Raw genomic sequence first — 16569 nt, forward strand, 5'->3', positions numbered from 1 at the left:
TTCTTAACATTTTCTGTATTTTGAGCATGACTTGCCTTAAGAAATTATTAAAATGTCCTCTTTAATAAATAGAAGATATTCTGAACCACCAGGAAAATGTAGCATTTAGGGTATTGGTAACATTCAAGCTGCTTATGAGAGATACCCTCAGCATGACTTAAAAGATCATGGCAGCATGTTTGTGACCTGTGACCTGTGCACTGTAGACAAAAGAAAACACTGGACTATTAATAATGGGCATGCACCTGCACTGATAGCTCAGAAATATGTTTACTTTATAGTAATTTCAGTATTCCTAATACTTAACATAGGCCTTGCCAATTTGTGTTAACCGGTCATCAACCTCTAGTGAGATTGAAAACTGCTTTCCGAAATCGTGAATGCTAACCAGCTCTCAACCTCTTTGGGGAATACTTTCTCTTCCATGTGTACAGCTGCTGCACTTGTACACCACCACAGAAGTAAACTACATCGCTTCTTAATTCCCTTCAGGAGTGAGTGAAATTGACTTGTATGTGAAGGTGCACACAAAAGGTGTGTAGTTCGCTCCTTATAAATGTCATTTAACGCCACATGTGCACAAAATTCCACCAGTACGGCGTTAGCTGCGGTTATGTGTGAAAGAATCCCATTTGGTACAATAAAGTGGTTAGTGATTGGCAAATATCATGCAGGAGGTTATCGATCTTGTTAAAGTAGCTCTGGATGCCAATTTGCCAGCATCCATACCACCATACATGACTAAGAGGTGTACAGGAAAACTGCTGCATAATGAGTTATTGACGTAATATTTCAGTCTCTTACTTTCGTAGTACAAACAGATTGAAGTCTAGAGACAAATTTGGAAAATTGTACTGGGAAAGTTTACACCACTACTATGCCCAGCCATTCCACAAGCCACCAACCATCTATACAATGACAAATGTAAGTGAGCCACTGAACACCCTGATATAAATGGACTGTATTGTTTTTTTTCTATAGCTCCTCTGATAAATTGAAGCCTAAAGATGAGAGCAGTGACGTATGCAAGCTCACATAGAATGCTACATTGATATGGCAGTTCCCGGATGTTAATGTTCGGTTCACTCTCATCAGCCTTCTCTGTTCAGGTATCTGAAGCTTCTTGATGGACTAATTTACGAAAGCAGAAATATACCTCTCCTCATGGCCCAACTGTTGAACACCCTATGAAGGGTTCTACGGTTTGTTATGACCTGTTTTGGCTGTCATGGTGCCTGCCAAAGAAATGGTTGAACAATGAACGTCCAGAGGTGCCCAAATTTTGAGGATTTCAGAGGCACACTTGTTATATTAGAAATTGGGGTTCATGAGCACTACAGATCAAGGAACCAGAACTAAGAATAGAGGATGAGCCGGGTCCCTTAAAGAGGATGTACCAGTTGCCTCCAATCATACTGCTCCAATTAAGAGACTGGAAGCTTCTGTGCAGTATTCCATCTTGAGTATAGAACAGTCTCTACTATGATATGGGACTCAAGGAAAAGAAATGCTGGAAGTCCTTGCACTTGGGTGTCAAGTGTGTCAGTAGAACGAGTGACTTGGGCACATCTACTGTAGAAGATTGTCTCCACTCCATTACAGAAACCAGAGGCTTTCGGAAATGTTTTAGAAACAGCTCATGTGACAACTTTGAATTGAACATTGGATTGCAGTGTTTAACGAAGTAGAATTTCCCCTCCTGTTGTCCTTAGCCCCTCTTATGTGCATGCCAAGGAGAGGCTCATTCTTTGTTGCGTAAGGAGGATTTTATTATTGAGGCTGATATCAAGGAAATTAGTGACCATTGGCTGGTTTCCTTTGACCCTCTTTGAGCAAACTATACATGTTGATCCTTTGTTTGTTCCATGAACAGTTGACACTAGTCTTGTGAGTACATTTCTGCAGTGATTCAGACCAATTCAATTTAATAGGCTGGTGAGCAATAAAATATGCTGTGTAGTTATAACATCTGATGCACTAAAGCACAAACAATGATCTAAGTCACAAAGTTTATAACAATCAAAGATCGTGAAGGGTGCACAGCCTGTGTGCAATAATTAAAAGGTATGGCGATTCCCATGGACGAGTATACAAGAACAGCACCCTTTGCATACTGAGTTTTTATCTGCTTAAACAGTTTTTGGCACATGACATTGTAGAATTTCTTACAAGTTGGGGATATAGGAGAACTGGAAGTAGGACGGAGTATTCTTTAAATTGCCTTTTCACTGACTTTTCGTCACACTTCTCTTTTGGACCCAACTAACCTCAAATAAAAAAACAAAACTAACACGGGGAATTTTCCAGTTTATGATTGTAAATCTGTAAAAGAGCATGTACTGTTATATTTTAAATAAATATGTTACGTTAACATCTATTCAACAGTCGCCTGCTGCCACCGCTAGGAGACCTCGTTCTTCAACTGTTGCAGGTGGTGAAGAATCAATGGTAATATTTTCTTCCTAATATCTGGGTAAAGAATTGCACTTCCTCTGACATATGTTTTTGGATTCTGTTAAGGTGCATTGCTCACAGTTTTTAGAAGTGAGTTGTGTCCAAAAAGGCTGAATCTTCAATCATCAGGAAATGCCATAGTACACGATCTATAGCATTACAAGGTAGTGAGATTTCACAGTTCTCTCTTAAGCTGGACTACAAATCTGCATAGTAACCTGTATCCCATTATAGGATTCCCTCATACGCATCCTCAATTCTCACAAACATTTCTGTCCCCTAGCTGATTGCCAGCTCATTTCACTTTGCTATGTACTCCTATTGGTTGTGTTTAAGTGCCAGGCACAAGCCATTCATTTAATAACTTTGTGGATTTTGGCCAAGTGCCTTCCTTCACCATTTGGCCATAAGTGCACTATTTGTGGTTACAGAAATCCTAAGGGATTCGGTGTCCTTGCAGTGAGATGAGGGCTGTACAAGCTCAGGTAGGAGAGAGTTCAAGACTGGCATGGTTATGTATTTGCTGAAAAAGTGATTTCTGCTGGTTGGGGGCTATTCTCCCATTGCCTGATTGACAGGCTTTGGTTTGGGAAGATCCATGCTGTCCCAATGTCAGCAATGGAGATGTTCTAAAGCGTCTGCACAGAAAGAAACCATGAATAAAATTCCTTATTTGAAAAAAGACTCTTGAAGCACCACCGCATTTCTGTGTTTAGGGCCCTTTCACCTCAGTCAGTATTCCAATAACTCTCCAGAATGCCATCCCTTAATGGGTAGTATAGCTCAGTGGCAGCGGGCACGTCTTGGAAACAAGATGACGCAGAGCAACACAGGTCCAAATCCCGGGTTCGTGCTAAGAAACCTCTTCGGTTTAAGCGCGTTATAAAATAAACAATTATAATTATCCCTTAACGTGGCTCCTGTATCCCATAGCTCATTTGCTGCTGTTCATGCTAGGCTTGCAGGGGTCTGCAACCTTTAGCTGTTTATATGATTTGGACGACAATTACCAACACCCATAGACTGCTTAGTCAATGGTGATGGATATTGGGATTAATTGGAGACAAGTTTCAAAATATCTGGATAGCGACAGGTTGCTGACACTAGGGTGACACTACCAGCGGGCTGCTTGATTGATCCTCAATATATAATATCCCACAAACTGTTGACTCAGTCATTGTGCACCCTTTTTATTAAGCTTTAATTGTTCCTTCAGTACCAGACTGAATGTGATTAACATTGTGTTTTAACAGTCTACTTGGATTATGTATTTATGGTTATATAGCTCACATTTCAGTAGGATAAAAATTCTTGTTCGATTGAATTGTTTTTATGAAGATTTTAATTTGCTTTTTAAAATATATTAATGAATGTATTTGTCTATATTCATAAAACTCATGATCAGCTTACCACTGCCATACCAATGTTTTTGAGATTTTGCTGGTACCACAGCCCTAATATGCATTGGTCTCCTTCAGTGTCGGTCCATGTATTTATGCCACCTCAATTAAAGTGGCATTTTGGCATCTTTGTATGTCCCTTGCAGTGGCCCTAGACCTGATGTCTATGGGTCCCACCTGGTTCCCACCTGCTGGGGGTTCTAGGTAGCCACATAGAGTTAATTTCACATAGAACAGGGCTTATTTGCACCTGAAACTGGAACAGAAATGTTAATAAAAATATTATTTTTTAAGACCGGTATTCACAAACATAGAAGCTTATGATTGTGCTGTCTAGTTCTCAGTCATTCAAATACAGGTAATAGCCAGCTTAGGCATGTTGTAAAATGGAAAATATGTATCATGTGGTCAGTCAGACATAGGACGAGAAGACATGGTTCAACATGTTTTATTTAAGCAATAAACCCCGACAGGCAAAAGCTTTACCAGGCCAGGTAATACCTGGTCCAATTAGAAGCCTGGGCGAAGCGAGAGCTTTAACATTAGCCTTGGATTTACCTGCCCGGTAAAGCAACCGCCCGGGGTTTATTGCCATAAGCATCCCGGTATGTTATATCAGGATGCTAATAGTTTGAGAAGAGGTGTCTTTTCCGTATCTCAAAAATTGGCATTGGAGGGAGTGGGGGGAAGGAATGGAAAGAGAGCGCACGTTCATGCTGTACTTAACTGAACTCCCAGTGGGCAAGATGGTGGCCTCCTGCTTCTAGGGTGGATCAGAGTGATGGATTTACCTTGTGATAAAGACCCCGTTCTGAGCCTCCTGATTGGCTGGGAGACTGCCACACTCAGCCCCCTGCTCCCTTCGTTCCCCACTCCTGGTCGGGTACTATTAAAGAAACGGAGGCCTCACCTATCCCTATAGCTACGATGAGTGGTTTCCCTAACTTCAAATAAAACAAAAAACGGATGCTCATCCATCCAAACCTATTCTATCCTATGCTCCATTCCTACCACTAATAAACCAAGTAACAAAAGCTTAGCCAGCGTAAGTTTGACCCCACTATACTTGGCATCTGTCCCCCACTCAATTGTCTCTTTAGGTTTCTCTCAGGTATCAGCCTGTTTACAGTTAAAAACGGGGTCCTTCAAGTCTTCCTCCCCTCTTAGAAAAAGTTTTTCAGGACCTCCATTTCCACATTGGAGTATTTGGCTTTCAGTACTTGATCCTTTTTCACAACAGTTTTGATATGTGCTGTCCCTTCAAATTTTACACTGTCTCTGGGTCATGTCTATATCCCAGTGTGGGTTATTTGGCCCTGCAGGCCATCTGCATATGGTATAGCATTCATCTCCTCTTGATCTGTTCTGTGGTTCAGCCTGTCGTGGGCTATTAAACCACCTAGATTGTCTGGTTGTTTTATGGCTTTCACCCCCTCATGGGTTATTCTCCAGTTCAGCCCCTCATGGGCTTCTGGCCCCACTAACTGTCTGCTTCTTGAATGGCTTTCACCCCCTTGTGGGGTATTCTCATGTTCAGCAACTCGTGGTAGGGACAGACCTATATAAAGTAGGGTTTGGCTGCTAGACCGGTTTTTGTGTAATGAAAAATCCTGCCAAGCACTCTTTATTATTTTATTTAGGCAAGGCCAAAAACCACGTTAAAGGTAGGGATAGGATAGGCATGGTTGTTAGTGAAAATAAAAACATCCTGGGTACAAAACATGACCTCATGTCTGTCTTGAGTCTGACTTACTACATAATACTGCTGATCAAGAATAACAAACTGTTCCCTTAAAAGTTCTGCGTTGATCCTGCCTCTACTTCTGCCTTTTGATCTCTCCTGCCTCCCCCTGGGAACTGCTGGAGATTCTGCAACTACAAAGTCAAGCGCTTGTCTTCTGTATTTTTTCCTTTGCTCCTAACTTGCCAGGGAGTGATTTGGCACTAACCTATTCCGACAAATACTTTGTTTGCTGCCTTATGCATATAGTTTTTTTAGTTGCTGCTGCTGCTTTGGCTGAAGGAAAGCAAAGCTATTGTCTCCTGAGCAGTGTCTGATGGTTTTGTAAAACTTCTATGTTTTGTAAATGCCACATATTCCCATGTCCCGTCCTCTTTCCTCCATACTGGATGGGACGGGACCGCATTCTTATACACATCAAAACTGCAAATGCACTTTACATTTTAATTTCGTTATGTCAAGGCACAAAAGCGTTTGAAAGTACATGCTTACCCCGCCCTGTTGCACCACGCCCAGTCTTTTTTTTCTGCACAGCAGGAACAGACACTTACACCATGTCTGTGTTAAGTGTTGCTGTGCACTTCATCCAAAATGCCTCAAACACATATATTTTTTTATTTTTTATTTAAATGAATCCGGCTTCCCAGTACCTGTGGCGCACGTGGGGGTCTGTCTGGCTTCCATACGTGTGAATCCTGGGAGAGTCCTTTTCTGGCTCAGACCCTCACACGCTCTGAAGTATTAAGGGCAGGTGCACTAGTGGGGCTCCTAGTCTGTGATGCCTAAACACCAAGTTCCCTTAAGAACAGGCTCGTGCAGTGAAGGGACATTTTTCCAACTAACCTTCAGAACTCCAAGAGATTTGCGCACCGGAAAGCAATCATTTCTAAGGTATGTGCAACACTTTTGTCTAAGGTACCCAAGAAGGGGGACTCATTTCCAGGGTGATTTTCATCTGGGAGGAGCCAAAAGGACCTGAATACCGGTGCCAGACCAAAGGCTGAAAAGCCTACTGGTGCCAGCACCAAGGGGTCCTTCAGGTCTAGTACTAAGGTGGCAGAAAACCTTTTTTTACCAGACATTGTTCCGAGGGGCCTTCAGGTCCTATCACCGGGTATATAACCAACTGGACATAACCTGTTCAGCTGGTTCTTGAGGTAAGGCTGGCCCCTCCTGATCTCCACGATGCTTAACTGGGCATTGTAGTCAAACCCAGAATCCCCACTATGGATGCCAGGAAGAATGTTTGAACTGAGGGAAAAAGCTGCCGCTGAAAACCCCCCAGCGGATGATCTTTTGTTTAAGGTGGATGGGCTTCCAAAATCAGGGTACTTGAAGTTGGATGGAATCCAGGAGAATCCAAAAGGAAAAGGAAGACCAGAATCCAAGGGGAATCCAATAATAACTAGCCGGGGCACCAATTCTGAAGGGAGAGCACAAAGACTGCCTGCACTACTGCTGAGGGCAACAAGCCTGGAGCAAGCTCTGAGATCCCAAAGAGAACTGGGTACCGGCCAAGGCTCCATCTAGACCTACTCTTCAGGGCTCTATGTGGTACACTGTGTCCCTGTGCACTCCCATTTTACCTCCATAACTGGAGTGTCAGAAAATGGCAGCGAGAAAGATACACTTCATGAGCGATCACCTTGTTAAAGCACTGTCTTCTAGAATGTTTACCTTCGAAAGAGCCACAGAGCCGTCTTTAAGAAACCACTCCTAATTCGTTGGAGAGATCGATGCCAGAACAAGCTCCCACACTTAGGTGGAGTGGCCTGCTGGAGCCGTTCCCTGGTGCACATCATACCCATTAACCTCCAGTACAGTCAGATACTCTGCGATACTAGTTGTAATGCATTCCCCTCCAAAAGTATGGATTATATCCTTGTGGAACTTTATTCCGACCCCAAGCTGTTTGCAAAGGGAACAAACGCCAATAACAACTGGCAAACCGTTAAGGAGAGAATTATTTTCGACTTGACTAAATAAGAGAGTGTCTGGGATTATCAGGTCTGGGTTGACTCCGTTGAGAAGAACATTTTATCGTTAGTTAGAATGAACAGAGCTCCAAACAGACATTTCTATGATGCAGATAACCACCAACAAAGCAGAGGCGAGCTGCCAAACTAACCCGAGCATGTTAGCAACTTACCAGTCACCAAGGATGTATCCCAGGGTTCAGTTCTCAAGACCACTATATTGGATGGCTGCACTACCCCAACCTGCTAAGGCCTTGCGGGAGCGTAAGGTGAAGTTACAGGTAAGCAGGGGTTCCAAACCCAGTAAGTCCCGTAAAGCTGCTAAGGGGATGTCCACCGACGATTCGAGGGGCGACTCTCCTTGTCGGAAGGAGTCCTGGGGATATCGGTCTCGGAGTGGTTCCCGCCATTCGTCCTCGTCTCGGCAGTCCTGGAAGTGCCGTCACCGGTCGCCTGCCCCGTCTTCCTCGGAGGATGGCGCCGCGCGGAAAGTGGCTTGTCCTACTAAGTCCTCGACTCTGGAGGAATGGGCTTGCTTCAGGGAGCAGATGCTGGCGATGTTTCAATCCCAGGGCACAGTTCCGTCCGCGCCTTCGGAAGAAGCTGGCAGGGAACGTTCTCGGTCTGTGACGCGTGCGCCTTCGGGTTTGGGTCCTCAGCGCAATACTCATCAGGAACCTCCGAGGTCTCTTTCCAACAAGGTTCAGGTTGATCGGCAGAGACGTGCTGCTTCCAGGTCTTGGTCTTCATCCCTGGTGAAACCGCAGAAATCTGGTAAGGGCTCAAGGTCGGCGTAAACTCCATCGGGGCAGTGTCCGTCGGATACGGATGTCGAAGCTTTGCCTTCACACCAGCCCTCGCCGCCATTGTCGATGCCGAAGCCGTCCGCGCCCTCGACGCTTTCGGGGTCTTTTGGCCAGAATTTGCTGATGGAGGTCCCTGGTACTGTGGATCCACCAAGGAAGGCTACTTCCAAGTCTGTGAAGCCTGTTAAGGATTAGGACTTCTGTCCCGAGGCAGGAGTTCTTTCTCCCCCTGGATGATATCAATGAGGATGAGGAGAGGTCAGATTTGGAATTGGACCCTGTAAAGCCTGATGTGGCTCCTGTCTTTTCTGGGGACAGTCAGTTGGAAGAGTTACGTCAATCTCTTCATGATTCCAGTGGCTTGGACACCTCTCCTGAGGTGGAGTTTGGCAGACCTGAGCCTGGGGCTCATGCTGAGTCGTCCTATAGGAGACTGATGGCCTGGGTCACTGATTATCTTCGTTGGTCTAGTCCGCCTGAAGCTTTTGTTCAGGGTGACTTAACTGATATTTTGCATCGAGGTCCGTTCTCTGACCCGGTGTTAACTTTTCATTTGACGTTGCAGAAAAGGGTGGCGGCTGTCTGGCGGTTAACAAGTCATTAACTAAAAAATACTGCCCTTCCAGTAGCAACCCCAGCTACCTTTCCTCGCAAACCACTCCTGAGAGTTTGGTGGTTCAGGCGGCTACAGCCACCTCGATGCAGGCGGCGTTCCCTACCATCCCTCCTGATGGGGACGAGAAACGCTTCGATGGGTGGTCATGCAAGGTGTTTTCTGCGAGGAGTTTGGCGCTGAAGTTGGCCAACTCCACTTGTGCCTTAGCACGATTTTCACACAAACTGTGGAATTGTTTCTCTAGCGGCTGAGCATATATCCTGAAGGGGAAGAAAGGGATGGGTTCCTTGCTCTCATGCAAGATGGCAAGGATGCCATGTGTGAATCCCTTCAGTCGGGATTGGGCATGGCTGACTGTTAGCCGGTCCATGGCTGCGAGCACCGTTCTACACAGATTTGCGTGGTTCAGAAGTCTGGTTTTGCTCCGGATGTGCAAGTCCGTCTGTTGAACATGCCCTTTGATGGCACGCATTTGTTTGGCAGCAAGGCTGACGAGAGCCTTGAGAGGTTGCAGACCTCAAAAGCTGCGGCTAAATCTTTAAGCGCAGCTGTGCGTCAACCTCTGCCTTTTCATCCTAGGGGACAGCAGTAGAGGGGATGTTGCTTTTGTTACTGCTCCTCTTTTGGTAGGATGAGAGGAGCTGCCAGTCAAAGGGGCCAACGTAAAAGTACCAGTGTGGTCGGGGAAATATGGGTGCCAAAGCTCAGGCAGCTGCCTCTTTTCCTTCAGGCGCTACCGCAGCCGCACCTAAACAACTGAGGCCATGTTACATTGTTCGCTGGTTGGGGGCAGGCTGTCTTAGCATCTCGAAGAATGGCAAGCTATTACTTCGGATGTGTGGGTTCTGGATACAATTGCCCACGGCTACTGCCTTCCCTTTCTAAAGCGGCCTCACAACAATCCACGCGGACTCTATTTGAAGCTTTCGGATCCGCTCCTTGTGCAGGAAATCTTGACCCTGCTGGACAAAGGCACTATAGAACTGGTGCCTGTAGCGGAGAGGAACAAGGGATGTTATTTCCCATATTTTTTTATTCCAAAGAAAGATGGAGGACTGAGAACCATCTTGGACTTGCGTTGGTTGAACAAACTTCTCAGGAAGGACAAGTTCAAGATGGTCACTCTTTCTCAGGTCTTCCAGGTCCTTCGACTTCAGGATTGGTTGGTGTCTATGGGACCTACAGGATGCTTACTTTCATGTGCGATACATCCAAAGCACAGAATGTACCGGAGGTTTGCGGCTGGCTTCTCGCACTTTCAGTTTCAGGTCCTGCCATTCGGATTGACTTCCGCCACGAGGGTCTTCACCAACCTAATGGTGGTGGTGGCTGCGTATTTTAGGTGAGGGGGAGGGGGGGGATTGACGTCTACCCCTACTTGGACGACTGGCTGATCCGTGCACGTTCTCCCGAGCAAGCGATGGATCATCTCAGTCTCACCTGCCGCTCCCTCCACAAGCTGGGCTTCTCCCTCAATTTCAAGAAGTCATATCCGACACCTTCCCAACCGCTCCAGTACATCGAGGCTGTGTTGGACAGGTTCTTGGGGAAATGCTCGCCTCCCGAGGTGAGGGCTCATCACCTTGTGCAGATGGACAAATTTCAACATGCCCAGCGTCTCCCAACTTTCGAATTCTTAAGGTTGCTCAACCTCATGGCATCCTGCATTTTTCTGGTGCCAGAGGCCAGGCCGAAGATGAGATCCCTGCAATGGGTCCTCAAGATGCAGTGGTCACAATTCTCAGGCAAGATGTCGGATCCCGTTCAGATTCCACTTTGTCTCACAAGATCTTCTGTGGTGTTGCCAATGAGAGGAATCTGATGAAGGGGGAACTGTTTTGCCAACCATGGCCGGAGGTGACAGTTGTGACAGACGCTTCCCTCACAGAATGGGGAGCTCATGCCGACGATTTGACCGCCAGTTGTTGTTGGTCTCTGTCGGAGTCCAAATTCCACATCAACCTGTTAGAGCTGAGGGCCATCAAGCTGGTCCTGAAGGTTTTTGTGCCATCTGTGTGGGGGAAAAGTGTCCTGATCATGATGGACAACACAATGACCATGCATTACCTCAACCGAAAAGTGGGGGTAGGGTCACTCCCGTTGTGCAGAGAGGCGATGCAGCTCTGGATGTGGACAATCCAGCATGGAATATCACTCTCGGCAGTCAATCTGGCCGGAGAGGAGAATGCAGCGGCGGACGCTCTGAGAAGGCAGAGCACAGCCTCTCACGAGTGGGAGTTGGCTCAGGAAGTCTTTCTGGAGATCTTCGCCTTTTGGGGAACCCCACAAGTGGACCTATTCGCAAACAGTGCCAACCGGAAGTGCAAGAGATTCTGCTCAAGGGAATTTCCTCAGAGAGGAGCCTTAGGAGACACATTCATCGTGGATTGGTCATCGTGTTTCCTCTGGTCTCCGTCATTCCTCAAGTGCGAAGGAAGTTGCAGAGGTTCGGATCCCACATGATCCTCATTGCTCCGGATTGGGCTAGGAGAGCGTGGTACTTAGACCTCCTAGAAATGTCCATGTGCCCTCCACGCCGTCTTCCCTAATGAGGATCCTCAATCATGCGCGCGAGTGGGTTGTGGGGGGGTAAGGTCTGGTTCTCCCTCCAGAGGTCAAGACTCTCAATCTTCACGCTTGCTTTCTGAAAGTTTGAGAGATAAGGATTGGGATCTCCCGGATGACGTGATGGAGGTGTTGCTTTCGGCCAGGCGGCCTTAAACCAAATCCCTGTACCGTTGCCATAAGTTTTGCAACTGGTGCAGAGGACAAGATGTTGATCCTTTTCAGTGTTCCATTCCCATCGTTCGGTCTTTCTTGCTTTCTTTAGCCCACAGGGGCCTTCAAGTAGGTACCATTAAAGGTTCCCTGACGGCGCCGTCTATCTTCAAGCGCTCGTCTGAGGAATGTTCTTATTTTAAGATTCCTTTGATGTCCCAATTTCTAAAAGGTCTCACTAATGTGTTCCACCGTCCCAGTTTCAGGTGCCGGTTTGGGATCTGAATTTGGTCTTGAAATTCCTGATGGGTGCTCCATTAGAACCTTTGCACTCTTGTCCTTTCAGACGGTTGTCTTTCAAGACGGTTTTCTTGGTTGCGGTTACATCCGCTCGCAGAGTGAGTGGATTGCAGGCACTTTCATCTAAGCCGCCCTTTACTGTGTTCCATAAGGATAGGGTTGTACTGAGGGTACGTCCTTCCTTTCTACCTAAGGTAGTGTCTAAGTTTCATTTAAGCCAGAAAGTGGTACTTCCTTCTTTCTATCCTCCTCCTCATCCTGGTAAGGAAGGGGAGTGACTCCATAGGTTGCACCCTAGGAGATCTCTGAGCTTTTATATTTCTTGGATTTCCAGGGTCAGAGTGGACGATCAAGTCTTTGTGGGGTATGCTGGACACCGATTGGGACAGGCTGTTACCAAACAGACCTTGTCCAGGTGGATTAGCCTCTCCATTACTGAATGTGACAGATTGGCGGGCAAGGACCCTCCTGAAGGGTTGTGAGCTCATTCCACTAGGGGCGTGGCTACTTCCACAGCCCTGCAGCGGGGAGTTCCTATTAGGAATATTTGTGACGCAGCGACATCGGCTTCTATCCACACCTTTGTCAAATATCACTCCCTGGACTTTGGTAAGGCGGTTCTTTACTCTGCCATCTGATTGGGTATTCTAAATTCTTTTTCCTCCTCCATTTTTTGTTAATACTTTGGGAGTCTGTTTAATATGTGGAATATGTTGGAGGACAAAATCCTTTGGAAAAACAAGTTACTTTCGACTGGATGTTCCTCCATTGTATTCCATCGGTTATAGTGACTTTTTCGAACGTCACATTTTCGAAATGTCCCAAAAGAAAAATGTGAATTTTTTTTATTTTTTTTTAAATGGGAGAGGGGGTTCCCCCCAAACCCTGTTTTTTTTATTGACACTTTTTTTTAAAATAACAAAACAAAAATACAACATAAAATAAAAATAAAAACATTCAGAATTTTTTTTCCCAGCATTTTTTTTTTCAACAAAATGGCATTTCGAAAATGTCTTTTCGAAAATGTGACTGGATACTGTATTCCACATTCCCCTCCCAGCCTGCCCCTCTGGAGAATTTCCTATGCGATTTGCTGCTTACGTTTCCGCAAGGCTATGTGCAGTCAAGCAGGCATTGGATATGTGCATGTCACACGTTATGGAGGAAAAAACATAAACTGAGGCTACGGGTGATGTGCGTCCTATTTAAAACATACGGTGACGTCGCCCTCGACGGAAGCCTTTGAGGCACATCAACTCAATGCCATCGACGCAGGACATCCTCTGCCTGTGTATCTATGATGTGGTCCGCAGCTGGCTAGCTGTAGAACAAGATAATGAATATCTGGTGAAATATCATTAAAATAAGTGTATGCTCTCAATTCTACAGTGCATAAACCGCCATTTCTGGCTGTGTTGAGTGCCCATTATCGGTATATGTTCCTAGTGGGGTGCTGGGCTCTGGCTGCTAACTGGACGTCCGGTGTGTTGCACGTGAGCCTGAGGGGGCGTTTAGTGTTGAGAAACAACAACCTGTGCCGAGCGGGCCTGTGTTGTGCTCTGTGCGTTGTGGCGAGCTTCTATAGATAGGCGTGCACAACATGCAAAACAGGCGAAAGTATGTTCGTATCCCCTGGGCTTTGGGATGTGGTTATGAAGGAGCTTGTCTGTGTGCTCACAACGGTGGACAACGTAATTTCTAATTGTGCTGACCGGCATTAGTGCTACACAAATATCGAGCCGCTAAATGGCACTTGCACGCTTACCTGTGGGCGATGCTGCAGCTCGCCGTCAGAATGGCTGAGTCTGCCGTCCCGCGCATGCGTGTTTTAGTGTGCTCGTACTGGGGGACGCATCTGAGAAGGAAGTGCGCGTGATCAGTGTCTCCGTCGGGCCGAGATGCGAGATGACTGTCCCTGACGGAGTGATAGTGATGGATAAGCTCTGGGGCACCGTGTGACTGTTGGTAGATGCCCTGTCCTTTGTGTTTGGTGTAGGAACAACTTAGCACATTATTGTGGACATTATTTCGCATGATCACATTTTTCATTGTAATTGTCACTTAAACTTTAACTGATCACAGTTCAATGTCACTTTTCTCATATGGAGCTGGTTTAAGCATCATTTAGTAAATTACAAAAGCATTGTCACGTTATTCATTCTTTACATTTTGTTGGTACTTATTGGCGTTGGTCACACCACCATATGTGTATCCATTTCCATATAATGCTGGCACCTAGTGTTGCCCAGTATGCTGACAACGCATTTTGACATGATTAGGATCCACCATAGTACTGATGACTGACATTGTTCAATATTTTTGACAGTTACTTGCAAAGTACATTGTTTGTTTTTCCCATATTTTGATGGCACTTAACAACATCTCAATAACTGTTCGGTGTGTCCATTAAAAAATTAATACTGGCACATGATATTGTGCAGTGGTTTAAATCATAGCTAGATTTTGGTGCGCTTATTGCCCCAAGCAGTGTTGGAACAGAAGGGAGCTCCCGTTCAAAGTCATGATGTTACAACTAACTGTATTTTCAGAAAAACAGGTTCCATTCAATGGACACATTAAGACCGTTTTTCACCGTGTCCAGATAGTGTATCCATTTTTGTTCGAGTTTTCTCAGTTGCAGATCCCTGTCAGCTCCCCGGGCTTTTGCTTCTATGGTTTAGATCACACACCATCTCAGTTCTGTATGTTTGTGTTCTTTTTTTGAGAAATGGGCCACCATCGGTTTGTCCTCTATTTTGTTTTTAAGGCACGATCTATGCTCACAAATCCTTTGTCTCACTTTGCGTTTACTCTTCCCCATGCATAACAGATTACATGGGCATTTAATCATGTATACATTCCATTTGGTTAGGCAATTGGAGAATGTTTTGTACTTCCATATGGTGCCGTTTAAGGAGACCTCTTTCTGGTCTTGAGTTAGATGGCATACTGAGCACTTTCCGCAGCGGTAGTGTCCCACTACTGGCGGTAAGTGCCACAGAGTCGTCTGGACTGTTGTGGCGGGTCTTTCTGTGGGGTATGTATGGACCAGGTGATCTTTAATGCTTCTGCTTCTCTTGAAAGCAAAACGTGGCGGTGGTGGTTGGAACGTGTCCGTTTGTAACGCATGCCAATTTTTCATGATGGTCTTTCTCAGGACGTTACTGATAGGTGAAAAAGTGGTAACACAGGTAATCTTCTCTTTCTGTTCTTATCTGTTTAGTCAGGCAGTCTGTTCTGTTCTAGTTTCTCGTCGTTTTTCGGGCTTTCCTTATAATGGCTGCTGGGTATCCCCTATTTTTCAGTCGGTTTTCCAGGTCTTTTCCGTGGTGGTCGTATTCAGGTAAGGGGGAGCAATTCCTCCTTATTGTCAAAAACTGACCGAAGGGTACATTTTCTTTCAGTGCTTGTGGGTGGAAACTTGTAAATTGCAATAACGTATTTTTGTCCGTCGGTTTGCAGTACAAGGTGGTGGCGATTGCTCCATCTTCAGCCCTGAGGATATTGAGGTCCAGGAAGGCTAAACAGTTGGTGTTGTGGTGCATTGTAAATTTAATGCAAGGATCCACATTATTGAGCCATGTGTAAAAATCTTGTATTTCTTCATTACCGCCTGTTCAGATGGTCATCTATATACCTCACCCATCCGACTAATTTGCTCTTGTATTGGTTTGTATCATTATATATGAATCGGTTCTCTAGGTTGTCCATGTATAGATTCGCGATGTCCGGTGCTAAGGTCGACCCCATGCTGGTGCCTCTGATCTGCTGGTAAAACTGTCTCTTGTGTATAAAATAATTCTCTGTAAGGGCCCGACGGATGCACTCTTGAATGAAGGAAGTGGGTGTTGATATATCTGTGCGTTGGTCTAAGTAATCCTTTAGGACGTTAATACATTCCATTTGTGGTATGCTTGTGTATAGCGCCTCGACATCGAAGGTAACCAGTATGTCTTTTTGCGATGTAGGTATACTGTTCAGGTGGTGAATCATGGCCGTGGTATCCTGAATAAATGATCTCTTTTTTCTGACATTAGGCCTTAGGAATATATCTGTGTATATGGATAGAGGTTCCAAAATGGACCCTATAGCAGTGACTATGGGTCTGCCCCGTGGTTTGGTTGTGTTCTTGTGGATTTTCGGAATGCAGCAAAATGCTGGAATTATTGGATGTTCTTTTGTCAGGAAGGCTTGCTCGTCTTCGTCAATCCATCCTTGTGTGGTGGCATACATCATGAGGCTTTTGATTTCCTCTGCTGGGTGGCGTGGGGTTGTTGTCCAGTTTTTTGTAAAACCGGGTGTCACTCAGTTGTTTGGCAGTTTCTTCTTTGTATAGATCTTTCCCCCAGAGAACGATGCCACCTCCCTTCTCCGCGGGTTTCACTAGGAAAAGGTTATTTGTTTCTATGTTCTTCAGGGCTTCTCTTTCTGTATTGGTAAGATTATCTCTATAGTGGTTTTTGGTCTCAAATATATTATCCATTTCTCTGAGGATCCTGTTCTCAAAGGCAAGGATCTCAGGGCATACCATAGATGCCACACGGGCGTGAAGGTGGAT

At 45.5% G+C, this 16569-nt stretch overlaps 1 protein-coding gene across 13 annotated transcripts in view; it reads left to right on the forward strand.

The window, feature by feature from the left end:
- NEDD4L (NEDD4 like E3 ubiquitin protein ligase) overlaps positions 1–16569 on the forward strand; it is a 2900454-nt gene that overhangs the window by 1788815 nt on the left and 1095070 nt on the right. For 10 of the 13 annotated variants that reach the window (XM_069627054.1, XM_069627053.1, XM_069627056.1 and 7 more), the window contains one exon: positions 2386–2448. The exons of the other annotated variants lie outside the window; for them this stretch is intronic. In XM_069627054.1, coding sequence (XP_069483155.1) covers positions 2386–2448 — 63 coding nt within the window. The remainder of the gene's footprint in view (positions 1–2385; positions 2449–16569) is intronic. 13 annotated transcript variants of the gene reach the window in all.

Source organism: Ambystoma mexicanum, chromosome 6p (genome assembly GCF_040938575.1).
Source record: "Ambystoma mexicanum isolate Mex_15411 chromosome 6p, UKY_AmexF1_1, whole genome shotgun sequence".
In the NCBI taxonomy this organism is placed as follows: domain Eukaryota; kingdom Metazoa; phylum Chordata; class Amphibia; order Caudata; family Ambystomatidae; genus Ambystoma; species Ambystoma mexicanum.